The sequence below is a fragment of the Phaenicophaeus curvirostris genome, chromosome 3 (genome assembly GCF_032191515.1).
Source record: "Phaenicophaeus curvirostris isolate KB17595 chromosome 3, BPBGC_Pcur_1.0, whole genome shotgun sequence".
Taxonomy (NCBI): Eukaryota; Metazoa; Chordata; class Aves; order Cuculiformes; family Cuculidae; genus Phaenicophaeus; species Phaenicophaeus curvirostris.
In genome coordinates, this window is record NC_091394.1 from 75,269,577 (window position 1) to 75,285,494 (window position 15,918).

Genomic DNA, 15,918 nt, shown 5'->3' on the forward strand with positions numbered 1-15,918 from the left:
GATAATTCTGTATTCATATGATTTGTTTGCCGATAGGATTAGGTACTTATAATACTCCCACAATTGCCAATGTTAGCATTTACTTCAGGTGTTACAACTAAGCAAGGTAACTCTGTCAACTAAGTATATACTACTATTCTTTTTGTATGGTTACCTGTATAATCATAGAATCACAGAATAACCAGGTTGGAAGAGACCCACAGGATCATGGAGTCCAACCATTCCTATCAAACAGTAAACCATGCCCCTTAGCACCTCGTCCATCCGTGCCTTAAACACCTCCAGGGAAGGTGACTCAACCACCTCCCTGGGCAGCCTGTTCCAGTGCCCAATGACCCTTTCTGTGAAAAATTTTTCCTAATGTCCAGCCTAAACCTCCCCTCGCAGAGCTTGAGGCCATTCCCTCTTGTCCTGTCCCCTGTCACTTGAAAGAAGAGGCCAGCACCCTCCTCTCTACAACCTCATTTCAGGTATTTATAGAAAGCAATGAGGTCTCCCCTCAGCCTCCTCTTCTCCAGGCTAAACAACCCCAGAAGCCATAAAGATCTTGCAGGGGTGGGGAAAAACTGCTTCCCCTCCTCAACATGGGGAAGAGAAAAGTGACTTAAAATAAAAACTATACACGTCCTTGAAATCTAGAAGGAGCTTATTTTCTTTCTGATATTTGCCTAGATTCAGTTTGTTTTCTTTCTTTGATAGGTCAAAACAAGTTTCACTGTGCAGCTTCAAGGATATTAACTTCAGCAGCCAGCTTCACAAAAATCGCCTTTTAAACCTGTTGAAAAATGCCCTTTTAATGTGAAGGGCTTCACATATGCAATAGTGTACTTTCTTCCACTGTACAAGGAAAACAATACCGTTATTAGCTGTTAAGATGAAAGCAGGTAAACACGTCACTTCTTCACTACTACATTAATCTGTTATTCTAATTTTTGGGAGGGAATGTGAGGGGGGAAGACGGAAGGCAAGGCAGGGAATAGGTCACTAGCCAGTTCTTCCATCTCCCAAAATTATTGAAAGAAAAAAAAAAGAAGAATCCACTTTAATTTACTTTTCTGTTAGTGTGCAGCATCATTCACTGTCACTTATGTCTTAGCAATGAATTACAAGGATTACATCAGTAGCAAACAACACATATTCCTGTAACCCTTCTGAAATATATTTTTAAGTCACCATAAAGAATATTACAGTGAGCCTTTACATCATACACATTTCATAAGCAAGAACTTCTTAACACAGTTATTAAGAAGGTAGGAGACCAAAAAGAGGAGTAGTTTTATAAAAAGTTTATTTCTAAATAAATGTTTATTCTATTCCTTTTCACATGTGTTACTAATTAAATAGTTTTTAAGAATTTTTCAAAGTCCTCTATAGAAGCTTTGGCAATCTCTGCACAAAACACCTCATCGGGCAAGGATACGAGCTGGTCCAGAGAGATGTAGCTGGGTTTTGCTGGGTCATACTGGGCTCTTCCCAAAAATTTAAGAAACATATGTCTTTCTCTGATTCGTAATAGCTTTGAGTTGAAAACCTAAGAAAGAAAGGGAAGAATCTTTTAGGTTGTCTAAATTTCAGACTGATGAATCTAAAATAAGAGCATTTTTTTAGACAAATTGAAGATCTAGGGAGAAAACATAATTTGCATCTTTTCTTCTCATTTTCTTTCAAACACCAGGTATGTTACATTCATATATAAGTTATCTAAATTCTAAATAAATGCCTTAATACAGTAGGCTGAGGTGCACACACAAGGAAAATCAGGGAGTGTCTTAAGAATGTTAGGATTTTTGTTGGTATATGATAACTGTACTACCTTTGTGCAATCACAGCCAAGAAAATAGAGAGGAGACATTTAGAAACAGAGAGCAAAAATACCTAAGAATTTTCCCTCTATTATCAGAAGTGGTTATTTATAGAATCAGATTCAGATGAGCATTGTTACAAGGAAGAAACGAAGAGGTGACTGTGTGGCATAATACAAACAAGCGGATGGCACAGCAGCCACAGAAAACGTTGAGTGGGTCATACACCTCCAGTCATAACACAGATAAAAGGCTTAAAATAGAGAAATGAGGAAGATATGCACAGTTAAAAAGACTTGAATGCAGAGATCTAAATTCATTTCTGAGCAATACAAATAAAGAGAGAGACCCTGCTTCAGAGAAGTTACTGGTGAAAACACACATGCTAGAGAAATGAAAGCGAGCAGAGTTTTTACTAAAAAGGAGAGAGACTATGCTACTTAAGGAGGGATTTCATAAGGATGCAAACTAATTAGAATTGGGACAGAAAGCAAAACTACTGTTCCTTCTTTGTCTTCCTTGAATTTTAAGAGGGAGCCAGAAGCCAGGGAAAAAGTCTTAACCACCATTTATGGAGCTAGCTGACAGGAAGGATAGTTACAACAGCAGCTCTAGCATCAGAGAGCATTTGACACAAAATTCCTGTATGCCTCTATTTACAGCATTATTGTCATTCAGGATAGAAACAAGAAGAGATAGAGAAAACGTGCATTTGTGAATGCACAGGTTAATGACCAGACCATATACAGACTGAGCTGCATATTGTGGAACTCTCAGTCTTTGAGGATGGAAGGGAAGAACAGGGAAAAGAGAGGATGGCTGCACCAAGGACAAGGAACAGAGGAAACTCTCCACTTACCCTTCCAAAGAAGGGTAAGAAAAATAATGAGGTGAACGACCACAAAGCCAACAATAAGACAACCAAGAAGAAAGTGAGCAAGACTTGTCGTCGCTTACAGGTCAAGGAGAGCAAAAGCACCCAACAGACAGGAGTTACACCAAGCATCATTGCTAAGTAAAGATATTAAATAGCAAGATAAATAATCAAAATCCTGGGGAGTAGTTTTATTTCCTCGTATAATGTTGGGTTTTTAGCTAGTTAGAAAGCTAGATTCTCTACTGGACTTGATTTAGGAAGAAAACTATTGTAGTTGAGAAGCTATAATTTGTGCTTTCTTTTTGTAAGAAGGTAGTGTGACTGCATGTCAGCACTGGACGAAGTGACTAATGCTTTCTACTTTTAATCTGTGAGGGAATAAGAGTCATGAGGAGATAGAAAAAAACCCACAATAGTCATCAAGAAACTAATCTGTTTTCCCTCCTGTGATTTTTTGAGCTACTGCCACAGCAACAGGAAGATCAATGAAAATCCAATTGCCTAACGGACAGAACTTGTCTTGCTTTTAAACTACATTTTCAAATCCTAGAATCTATAAAGTTTATATTTTAACTGGACAAATCCAAGATAAATGCTTTTACGCATGTGATATCTAATGAACAGATCTTCTATGTGACCTCTCTTCCCTTGCGCCTCTTAGCTGGGTAGGGTTTCAGGACAAGGAATCTCTAAGCAGATATGAATCCCTAAGAGATAAGTGTAGCTACATCTGTTGAAAACTTAAAAATTCACACAACTGGAGGTCATGGTGTCATGTGTGCTGGGGGAGAAGGGCACTTCCACACTAGAATCCTCAATGGTTGCTGAATTGCTAATAAAAGTTATCTTGATTAGAGTAAAAAACACAGACAATTTAACAATTCATGTGTCCTGCAAACAAAAAGGCTCCACCATCAGCACCAAACTAGTGAAGAAGCCATGCAAAGAGCATCTACAATTTATTCTCAGATTAACAGCTTACCTGAGGAAAGTGAGTAAGTGTGCGGTGGGGAATGCCCATTATGTTGTGTAAGTAGTCAAATGTCTGTTTGAGTCTCTTTCTACTTGCAGTTAAGATCTTGGGGGTTTTAAACACAATCTGTTGAATTTCACTACGCTGAAAACCTAGTTCAATCTGACAAACCTGAAAAAAAAATCAGTATTTTATCTTCAAAAGTCAGCTACCGTAAACTTAACCTAATTTAACATGCCACTGAAAGAAATGAATGCAAAATTCTTGTACCCTTTGTCACACAGCAACAAGAACACAACGCACAATGCTATCTGCCACTCCAGTTCTCAAATCAGACAGTGAAAATTATTTATCACTTGGGATTGCAGTCATTTCTTTATAGAGTATCTCTGAAGTAAAGATGACTCCTGTGAATGCTATGTATTTTTTAGCTTGTCTGAGATAAGAACAAAAAAGCCACGTATCAGTATGCTTGGCAGTTACAAGCATTAAAATTCTCTCCTAAGAATCTGTTATCAGTTTCAATACCAAACTGTCAAAAGACATTGTCTTTTTAGTTGTGGAGCTCTGTAAAACAGAGCAACCAAATAGCTAGTAACTACTTTTGTTTATGTGCTGCTTCTTTTGCTAATGTATCCAAGTCAATACAAAAATATAAGGAGGATAATTTCAGTCCTGTATTCTTCAGCTGAAGTCTGTTGAACCTCAAAGAAATGTGTAGAATATGCAGTGTATTCAATTTATCTTACAGTTGGTTAATGTCTGAAGTAAGATGTCTTTTTCAGAGACTGCCTTGACTTCAATTATGGTTTCCCAAGAGTAAAACAAACCACATTTTTTCAATAAAACCCATGAACACTCCTCTCAAAGTGCAGAACAGCAAGCAGTTCATTGAGTTGTTGAGAAAGGAATTCAGGACACAAGAGTGTCTGGTAACTCAGCCATTCTTTCTATCCTCCAGTGACATTTACAAGCAGCTTGTTTTCAATAACGAAGTGGGTGTGCTTACCAGTCAGCATAACCAGACTTTCAAAGCCAACTCAGGTACTTCTTCAGCTAGCAAAAAGGTGATTCTTTTTGTTTTTCCAGTTTGATGTGCCAAGATTGCAGCTCTTTTCCAGAACTGCCTGGCAAATACAAAGCGGGGGGGGGCGCTCAGAATCTGGGTTTTGAAGTTATCTTAGGAGTTCTAGATCTTTACAGGGAATTATTTCTAAAGTTAACTAAAATCAGGTCTTTCATCTCCTGCTTCTTCCTCATCTGCTTTGTAAACACTTGCACATCACAAGAAATATTAATTATGACAGCATTCAACTATGTAGAGATGTGTTTGCAATTCAGTGGTGACCTTCATGGATCTGAGTGGCAAGGGTAACTTACTGCATCAAGACACACAACTGAGAGTAAGACCTGATGTTAAATCAGTGGAGATGTACAGCCAGCTCCACTGTAGAGGCAATTGTGGCAAGAATCTTGAGCTTTTCTTTTCTACTCTGGAATGGATCAGCTCTCTCTTGCCATGAATGGTGAGGTCAAGTGTAAGCTGCTTTGACTGCACTCGGTTTGACAGCACACATATTTCATATTCAGTAACTCTCTAGACCACATATGCTAGTAACTTTATTGTGTAAGCCTCAGCAATATTCAACATACTCCATATGATTCCCACAACAGGCAGCAGTAATGCAAGCTGTCCATTTTTACCCTGTCAGTATATCTGTAGTTGTGTTTGATGAAACCATTAGACAATGGAATAAGCCATCCTTCAGCTCATTTAGTTGGTGACTGATACCTTTGGACAACCAATATCAGCCACAGCAGTTGTTTCTAAATAACAGCCAACTCAGAATGAGGGATATGACCAGATCACTTGTGAACTGCTGGTATATGGTTTCTCTTTGAGTACTGCCTGCCCACCTCCAGCTTAGGAGATACAGGGCTGAACCCAGATTCTAAATCCAAGACATCCAGCCTCTTGAAATGCTCCACTATTAGTAGAGTCTAATAGTGGAGAACTTAAAAATCTCTCTCTAGAACATGTTACAAGTAAGGATGCTACACTATACACTTTTTGGTAGATATACAAGATAGTTGCATGCAAGTCAGGATCTTAAAAACACATTCATTATAGTATACTAATTCCCTAGCCAGTCGAAACAATGTTCATTAAAATGAAAGCACTATTAATTGGAACAGTCTGCTACTTTCCAGTCTCCTCCCTTACCACACACACACTTCAGATTGAAAGATTCCCAGTGCTTAAGAGTTTCAGAGCAGTGAGTCTGTCTGAAAATTATATATTTTAATTCATAGTTACGCCTTATAGGATAATGGGATTTCTCAGATTGTTATACCACATCATGCTGTTTGGCCTAGATGGCTTTACAGCACAATAATTAAACCAATGCATAGTCACATTTTCAAAGGGGAAAGGAGTCCCTGTGGGTTTGAAGTTATTTACCCAACAGTTGTTAATAACGAACAGCTGCTATCAGACAATAGGTGTCAAATGCACATTTTGGCAGGCTACCTACCTGCCAAGAGGAAAATAATCAACTGCACATTTCTTGCTCCTAAATCCTCATGGACAATCCAAGTTAGCAAAATAACATAATAATTAAGGAAAAAAAAAAAAAAGGAGGGAGCAGGCCCTATTTTTCCCTTGTTATAAAAAATGGCTAACAATTTGTGTCATCAGATAGCAAATTTTGGCAGGAAGGGACTCAGATTAAGTTTCTAACCTACATCAGAGAAGAAAACAGAATAAGATACAGCTTCACATATGGCATAAGCTTGCAAGCCATACAGGAAAATAAACTGTTTAAAAAATCCTCAGTTAATTTATATCTTCACTAAAATTATTTTATTGAATTCTTTCTATGCAGGATACCCCTCTGGGAATTTTATCTTCTTTAAATTCCTAATCCTTGTGGATATGCAATACAACTTTAATATCTACTAATAAGCTCACCTGAAGATTTTCTTTTACAGGCTCCAATTTGCCAGTCAGTAGCCTTGGAAGACGAATTACCAGATCCTTTGTCTACAATTAGGGAAAACACACAAAGAAAAGACTATTACTGAAAGTTTGTTTGTGAATCCACCTGGGAAAGAAAGATAGAGATCTCATATAAACTTTTTTTTTTCCCCAGTTGGAAGAAGGATGCTCTTTCACTTGCATTTCATTTTATTTCTACCCCAAAGATAATATATTGCTGCGTTATGCAAATTCAAGATGCAAAGTTACTCGAATATGTTCATTTGGAAAACAAAAAATAACATAGCTGTAGTAAAACAGACAGGGAGTAAAAACATACCCCAGAAGTAGAAAGCATGCTCAAGTGACTAATCTCTCTCAGTGCTCAAGATTGTTTCTTCCCACCTTTTTAAAAGAAACAAGCAAAACACTACCTGATAGAGGCTATAAAGGGCTTTTTCAGTTGCAGTGGAATTTGCCTACCTGAGGAACTAGTGAAACCATAGTATAACGGCAACACAAGAAATTACTTCACATCCCTTAAGCTATGTGATTACTTGTAATCTGCCCTGAGCACAAGGCAGTGACTAAACCCTTTTACAGAGAAGTATCTTACCTTAAGTAAGGAAAGGCCAGGAACAGGCACAGTGACAGCTATGACTGTTCAGCAAATAGAAGCCAACAGAAACACACTAGATTCCACTTGGAACTTAGCATTCGTTGCAATCCCTAGCTACGGCAGGGAACAACCAACACTGCCCACTTATTAAGGGAAACTTCAGCTATTACCTCCTCTGCATGTCCTGAAGCATGGTGCTAAATACCTGCTATGCCCATAATGCAGTAAGCACTTTTATGAGAGAACCCAGAGGTGTCTCTTGGTGACTCATTTGGCATTTAGTTTGATGCAATATTCACAGATTAGACTATATTTCACCAATAAGTATGTTACAATATTGTGAAGAGGAAAGCCAATTAGCATTCTAGAAATTAAAAAAGCTGCTTGCTGATTCAGTCCTTTGACCCACCTCAGATAATAAAATTGGACACACACATGCTTATTTGATGATAACCTGCAGCAGATAATCTTCAGGGACTGTACTTCAGGACCTTTGAATGTTAGCTGTCCATATTACCTCTACAGACAGTTAAAATCATGCTATCCTGTAACTCTCTTTGTTAGCATCTGTAATGTCACTAAACTTTGTGAATAACCTCCACATACTTGAAGTATTCATATTCCAAGGCTTCACTCACGCTTGTCAATAACAAAGTATCTAAAGACTTCACTGTATGGTCTTTACCTGTTTCACACTGAGACCAAGTTCGTTTTTGAAGAAACCCAGTCTGTTATCCAGTCTTTCCACTGAAAACAACAGCAAATATGGAGCTCTTGAGACCATCTGAGCAATTTCTGACTTACGAAATTTTTTTGATTTTAGGTAAGCCACTCTAGAAAGAGAACAAAAACAAAATAAAATCCAGCGATGAAAATTTTATTGCCTCCATTTATTCAGTACTTGCTTAAATTCCTCAGTGATATCTTATAAATGGACAGATGTTCTAGCATTAACATGCAACCCTGCCAAAAATAATTAGGGGGAAATCTGCAGTTATCATAAAAGCAAAATACCATCCCTTCCAATTAATTAGAAGCAAAATAAACCTCAGAGCAGAATGTCAATACTGAAGATGGATTTTAATTCCTTCCAGCTGTCCTTGAGCAGATAACTACATTAACCTATGTTTAACTACCAGCCTGTCTCGTAGATTGCAAACACATTAATAGATCATCACAGGGTATAGACAAGAAGATATACACACCCTTTTGCTATTTTAATGAATTCCATTTCTACTGCTGAAAGAACAGAGTACTATACCTCATGCAGCCCTGTTTTCCCAATAGCACTGGAGTAGACATATACAACAATGCCATCTGTAAAGACATTGTCCAAAGACAGTTTTAAATAAGCTGAAGTTACTTTTGTTACAATAGGTCCTTACTTTCAGTTGCTGGGCCAAGGATTTAGTTACAAAACATCTGGTTGTCAGAAAGGTGAAGGAGCTGACTAAAGTTTTTATGTTTAACAGAGCTTGCTTTCTTTCCAAGGCAAAACTTTTTCCAGACTTTGCTGAATTCAGTGAAAGTGAAATGCTGTTTCAAGTACTTCTTGCAATAGATTATAACCACAGCTCCCAGAAAAAGGACTCGATGGGGGCAATTACAGCACACAAGAAAAAAAGGGGCACAACTAGTTTTCTTGGAAATGGTGGAACATGGGTTAAGCTACAATTTGAAGAGGTTTCCTTTTGTTATAGATGAGCATATACACAAGTTTCTGCTGTCAGATGAACTTGGAGAATACAAGAACAGGTTTTGCTTGGCAATAATTAAGATACTAAATAGACTGCAGAATATTCTACAGAAGAAGATATTCAGCAAAAGATTGGCTGTACGTTAAATTATGTCTTGTGGAAAGGAAAAGCAAATAAAAATGACTTCCAGTCATTACAACCTCCCTCTCTTTCCACAAACCCTCAAAATGAAATCATCACAAGCCCAAAACCTCTAAACAGAGTATCTGAGAACAAGCTCTAGAGGACCAATTCCTTACTATGCACCCCAACAGAAGGCAGCAGCCTCGGCTCCAGACAATGCTGATGGAGCTGGCTGCAGGAGCCCCAGAGACAAGGAGAAACTAGGAGCAAAGGAAATCCAGAACACAACAATAAATAATTGGCCCTTGAAAAATTATCCCATTATGCTTTGGATGCTGCAGCTTGGCTATATTGCACTTCTTCCATTAATTTTTTTGGAGAGCACAACTGCCAAGCATCCTAAGAAACATTGCTAAATAAGCAGATTAAAAATAAAACCTTCCGGTTGTCCTGATTCCACTTCACTTATTTTCTGCTAGCGAGTCATTAAGACCCCATGTGAAGCATTTCTCCACAACCTGGGAAGGCAAGAAGCTTAAAAGAGGGATAGCAAGAAGGATTGTAATAACCTGACTCTAGAAACTGGTATATTAAACAAGGACAATCATCCAACCAGGCCCAAGTCTGAGATGAATTTGTGAGTGTTGGCACCAAGGTTAGCCCTCGTTCTACTACAGGGGTCAGCAGTTCTATGCAGCATGTTAACAGTTTTAAGTCATCATTAATACCATAAAACAAAGCATCTGGTGCAGCTGCAGTACAGACACTGATTTGCAACTGTCAGAACTGTTATGAATTATGGAATGTTTTGACTTTTACAGTGTTTATCTGAAGTCAAATGCCAAATCTATTGAAATTTGTGTTTTGTTTCCTGGCAACGTGGAATCCATAGCAATAAAACATTCCAGAGTGATGTAACCAATACCATGTCCATCTGCACTAAAGTGTTTATGCAAAGGTGATACTTGGCTTTCAAAAGACAGCTATCTTAGACACACTCACTTCACAGCCTGCCATACACGCTCTGCAGCACGCTTACTTTAAAGCTTGCAGGAAAGTATTCACCAGTGCAAGAGATAAACTTACTGAAAAATCAAGCTGCAGAAAATGAATAAATTGGATTGCCCTATTCAGCCCCCTACTTCACTAACCAGGCAGTGCCACAGGACAGTCACTGAAAAGCAAATCTGACTTCACAGAAGAGTTAGAACATCTATCATAGGAAAAAATACTCTCTTCAGTAGACTACAAGCAACAAAAAACTACCCCGTATAAACTCAAAACTACTGCTGAAAAACGACACAAGTTCTTTTTTGATACTGTTTCTGAAAGGCCACTTACTGAACAGGAAGACAGAATAACAGAGGAGAAACAAGAAAAGTTAGGTCTATGTTAGACATGAGTCTCTTAACGTGCTTCTCGTTTCCAAAAAGCTGTATTTTCAGTTTTCTATCTTGGACAGCTACTACATGCAAGAGTCAAGCAGGCAGACTTTATTTTCTGGAATTTTTAAATACCAAGATGTTTTGAGTTCAATACAAAGGATGCTGTAAAAGAACTACTGAATTAATGCAAGCCTGCTTAGAGTGGTTTAAGAATAGAAGTACATTTTACAGACTTTAAGGCCATACAAATATGAACATACACAAGTTCACACAAGTTCACTGTAGTCTTGTGCTCAGTTTGAGCAGGACAGTGTGGGGAAAAAGTCACAAAACCCTTCTCCTGCTATTAGATGTAACCACAGAAGAGATCTGGTCTGTTTCTTTTACTGCAGAATTCACAAGGTATGGGTACAAATATCATCTAGAATAGCAGTTTCAAAGCTTGACTGAGGAGTTTAATATTCTTCAACAAATTTAGGTAAAGCCACAAGGACTAACATTTTGGGATGTGAGCTGACACAGGTGAAGCAAGTGGCCTAAGAAACCAAGCTGCTTCCTCTGCGGCAGAGAGTCAGGAATGAGCAGAAATTTGTTAATCATCAGTTTTCAGGCAGACCAGGGTGTTGATTCAACTTATGATACCACCGCATGTTAATGCTGACTGATGAGAAGGCACAGGAACACAGAACCACGGATCAAGACAGAAAGGAAGCAGCAGCAACACAGGTTCAGACAAATTTAAGCCAACTGGGAAACCAGACCTTCAAGCCAAACGGCTTAACACCTTGCTGCAATTTGAAAGGCTTACCTAGTTTCTAAAGCTTCCAGATCTTCACCAAGAATGTACGGATTTTTGGTCAGGAATGATCCCAGCTGATTGTCTTCCACACCCACATCCTTAAGAAACAGAAGTATTTTTTTTATATCTTTTTCAAAGTCCAAGGTCAGTAAGAGTTGGCCTGCCTTTTGACGCTTCTCCACTTGGGATAAGTCAACTCCTACAATAAACAAAATTAGAAATTGCTTTAATTAAATACAGACCCTACTTCCTATAAATATTTCAGGAAGGCATGTTGAAATTTATAGGACTACCCATTTTTGCACTGATTCAGCATGCTTGAATTGCTCAACCCAGCAAGGTCACAATACCTTGTGTATTGTGGAAAGATTCCAGATAAAACAAGCAGTCATTTTAGACACTTTTGCTGAGTTTATTTTTGAAGGATAACATTTGCAGTGAAACCTGTACAGGAGGAATCAAGTATCTTAGCACGTGCCACATAGAGACTTTGTTGCACGTAAGTATGCGTGCAATGAATTCCAAATTCCATTATACAAGGGAAGGGGACAATTTTGCAGTAAAGAGCCTTTGGATACTGCCTCATTCATAGCAATTTATTACTACATGGAACCAGATCTCCCCTTCTCCGTTACTTATTTCTCCAGCCTCCTTCTAGTGTTCCTTGCACTTTTGGTAAACAAGGAGGTGGCTAGCAACCTTGAACTCAGCTATCCTTGCACAGTCCACATGAAAAAAGACCAATAACATCAAACAAAATGCTGCCCACCTCTGGAAGCTATGGGAGATGCCTTCTTTAGCATCAACAGCACCATGGGACTAAAACTAGCCAGCTTTGTTTTGAAGTAATTGAAGCATTGCTAGCAAGTCATGTGGTCCCTTCTCTTTTCCATTTACCCTGGATAATGTCCTGGTGCTGTTAGCCATTGGTCACTGTTCCCATTTTCAAGCTTACAAAGCAACAAGTAAGATCAAAACACAAATTACAGAATCTCCAAAGCCCCAGACATAGCAAACCTGGGCAAAACAGAGTTACACATACCTAGGTGGACAAGTTTCGCCAGGGTTTCTGAGTGATCAACATAATCTCGGAGTGTGGAAGACTGAAGAGGAAGAAGTGGTTCTGCAATGATCTGTACGGCTTCTTCCTCAGAAATCTCCTCCAAAGCGGATGAAGGTTGGATGTCATCCCAGTCTAAGAAACAAGTACAGAAGACCCAAATGCGCTTTGTGAAAGATAGAGCTGCTCCCACCAAACACCATACATATCTTTTAAAATCCATTTCAAAATGCAAGAACATTGTGCATGAGATGAACAGCCAATTATTATTTGAAAACACAGGAAACCTAGACTCTACTCTCATTTTTTATTGCTGTTCCAATTCCTTGTCATTGCCTATCAGCTCTTGCTCATGTGGCCAAATCCAAGCCCAGTACCCAGCAAGACTGCCTTCAGTCTGCTGCCTTGATCGCTGCAGACTACAGATAAATCACCTTCTTGAAAAAGAATCTTTCATGTTTTCATGAATATATTCTTGCCTGATCATATCCAGATCAAAGGCTATTGCAAAGATTATTTTTCATAACCTGACAAGCCTTCTGCTTTGTGCCTCTTCTGAATCTGATGCCTGAACTGCAGTTGTTTGAACTTTCAAGGTATTTCACAGCCAACTCCAACCAAGCTATCATGTCTTGTCTACTACAGAATGACTGCTGACTGCCAACACCTTGAACAGCTAAAGAAACCAAGCTCTATTTCCTACCCATTAAAGTTTCCAAATGAATATCATTATGCTTGTTTCCCTCTTATGCGTTCCAAGTCAGAGCTCAGTGACTTTTTAAAAAATATTTCTCTAACTGATCTGTTTTTCCATTAACAGGTGTTCACAGCATCTAGATCAAGATTACTGTTTTGCAGGCTGGCTGCTAGTATCCACCTCAGTTATCAAACTGATTACTGATCAACAACTCTAATTACAAACTCTTCAGGATGGTGATTTTCTGGGCCCTGTACTTTTGCACAATAACTTCCTAGAGACTAGGGTAACAGTCCTTTGTGTCAAGCAAAGCCACATCAGAACTAACTACTGAGACAGGTTTCAAAATAAGTAGGATGATCCTAACGTTCCAGGAAGAGTTGCATAGATTAGCTCAACAGTTGCCAAAGGTCTTGCCACTTCTTTTTCTCAAGGCCTCAGAAACAAAAGCAGAGCAAAACATTTTTAGCAGCATTTGTAGCTTACACAGTAATAAGAACTCTCTAGCAATCTATACGGATATCAAGTATTTTTTTTTCAGCTTGTTGAAGGCTGAACCAATAGGCACCAAGATCCACTACAGAAGTACAAATGCCTCTTTTTTGCCACTTGAAGTTCTTTAAATGTCCTATGAGGAAACATACCTCAAGTTACCAGAAAAAAAAAAATGCTGGCAATTATATTTATTCCATTCCATACACTGCCAACTGTATGCTCCACACACACATATATACAACACTAAGTCTGTGTACAGATCTGGCACGTAGATAAACTGCACCACAGGTGCAGACGTATATGAGCTGGCTGACCTGTCAGTTCTGGTGCAACACTGTTTCCAGAACCGGCTGCACAAACACACAGATCTCACTTGCAGCTCTGAGACACCCCAAAAATAAGCTGGCTGAGCTCGAAGTTCAATCTGAACATACAAGACTGCTCAGTAATCCAGAGCAAGTGTCCTCAGCATACTGGAATTATTTTCAGAGGATGGTATTTTCTTCATCCTCACTTAGATATACAGAAAAGTGAGGCAATTTCCTCTGGGCATCAACACCAAGGCAACCTTGCATCTATTTCCTTTCTTCAAGAGACAGTTTAACTAGCATTTCTCATCAGGGCAGTGCTTAGGCAGCCTTCACACTCTGCTGCCTCCTGTTGTTCATCTCCAACCATTCAAACAGCTGCGTTGTGGGAGCTGCGTTAAGGGTGGCTACCCTAACTCCTACTCAAGAAAAACAATCCGAAAACAAGAAACAAACCTTTTTATTTTGTACCAGCATAACTCTGAGGAAAAGGTTACTGCTCAGCTGTTCTAACTAGAGTTATGAAAAGCCCTTCAAACAGCAGCTCCAGAATGATGTTTCTGCCCCAAACATTCTATCTTTATCTTGGCTTAAAGGTAATCTGTATGCTAGAGTGACCACAGGAATTCTGTGTTGGCTATGGGCCTAAAAACAAGTGAAAGTCAGGAACTTCAGATAAATGTTTTAGATAAACAGGCCAAAACAGGAGAACGAAGGGTAATACTGAAAGCATGATTTGGAGATTCATAGAATCACCAGGTTGGAAAAGACCCACAGGATCATAGAGTCCAACCGTTCCTATCAAACACTAAACCATGCCCCTCAGCACCTCGTCCACCCTTCCTTTAAACACCTCCAGGGAAGGTGAATCAATCACCTCCCTGGGCAGCCTGTTCCAGTAACCAATAATCCTTTCCACAAAAAAATTTTTCCTAATGTTCAGCCTAAATCTCCCCTGGCAGAGCTTGAGGCCATTCCCTCTTGTCCTGTCCCCTGTCACTTGGGAGAAGAGGCCAACACCCTCCTCTCCACAACCTCCTTTCAGGTAGTTGTAGAGAGCAATGAGGTCTCCTCTTCTTCAGGCTAAACAACCCCAGCTCTCTCAGCCGCTCCTCATAAGGCCTGTTCTCCAGCCCCTTCACCAGCTTCGTTGCTCTTCTCTGGACTCACTCCAGAGCCTCAACATCCTTCTTGTGGTGAGGGGCCCAGAACTGAACACAGTATTCAAGGAGCGATTAAGGAAGAAACGTTATTCCTACGGCTTCTTACCTTCACACAGGATTTTTGCATTCAGACCTGGTAATGGTTCTGCTTTTCCTTGTTCCTGTTTAACTGGTGATGGCGAACAACTTGCAGGAGAAGGAAAGGATCCATCTTTGGCACTGTCTGGTAGAGAACAGCTTCCAACCGATGCACGCCTGCACCCCTGCAGCCCCCACAGGAGAACGTCCTTTCTGGAGGGCAGCAGAGAGAGCGGGGCGAACCCCCTGCTGCCGCTCAGCCTCGATGGGAACTCAGCATCACGGGCCGCTCGCAGCAGGTACCGGCAGCGAGAGGCCTGCCGAGCGCACCAAGCCATCTCCCACCTCAGAGCGCGCGGCTCAGGCGAGACCATTCCGGAGAAAGGGGGGGGGACGGAACCAAACCGCCCGCTTCGAGCTGCGCTCGAAGCGGGCGGTTTGGTTCCGTCCCCCCCCCGCGTGGTTCGTTCCTCGCTCCACCCCCCAGCGTGGGCGCGGCAGCCTCGGCACCGCCCCTCGGCGCTTGTGCTGGTGGCGGGCGGGCGGGTCGGGCCCCTGTGGGCCGCGCCGCCCCGGGAGAGGCAGCGCCGAGCCCTGAGGGAGGGTCTAAGCAAGGGGTCGAGATGGCTTCGTGCGTGGGGAGCCGGACCCTGAGCAAGGACGACGTGAACTACCGCCTGCACTTCCGCATGATCAACGAGCAGCAGGTGGAGGACATCACGCTGGAGTTCTTCTACCGCCCGCACACCATCACCCTCCTCAGCTTCACCATCCTCAGCCTCATGGCCTTCGCCTTCACCAGGTGCGCGGAACTCGGGGCCGCCGCGGGGATCCCCGCCCGCCCCGCCCTTGGGCGCCGGGGCGG

At 40.7% G+C, this 15,918-nt stretch overlaps 2 protein-coding genes across 5 annotated transcripts in view; one reads left to right on the top strand and one right to left on the bottom strand.

Annotated features, from left to right (window-relative positions):
- Positions 1-1,271: 1,271 nt before the first annotated feature.
- On the bottom strand, positions 1,272-15,415 carry MTERF3 (mitochondrial transcription termination factor 3). The gene is made up of 7 exons (XM_069854400.1): positions 15,082-15,415; positions 12,295-12,447; positions 11,262-11,451; positions 7,934-8,081; positions 6,624-6,695; positions 3,662-3,823; positions 1,272-1,531 (listed from the first exon to the last, which is right to left on the bottom strand). Exons 1-7 carry the CDS (start codon positions 15,389-15,391, stop codon positions 1,337-1,339), a joined length of 1,230 nt encoding a protein of 409 aa, XP_069710501.1. The 5' UTR covers positions 15,392-15,415; the 3' UTR covers positions 1,272-1,336.
- Positions 15,416-15,628: 213 nt separating this feature from the next.
- PTDSS1 (phosphatidylserine synthase 1) overlaps positions 15,629-15,918 on the top strand; it is a 31,574-nt gene continuing 31,284 nt past the window's right edge. Inside the window, exon 1 of one of the 4 annotated variants that reach the window (XM_069854403.1) lies at positions 15,629-15,855. In XM_069854403.1, coding sequence (XP_069710504.1) covers positions 15,677-15,855 — 179 coding nt within the window. In that variant the 5' untranslated portion in view covers positions 15,629-15,676. The remainder of the gene's footprint in view (positions 15,856-15,918) is intronic. The other 3 variants (XM_069854404.1, XM_069854401.1, XM_069854402.1) reach the window with 3 other exon arrangements.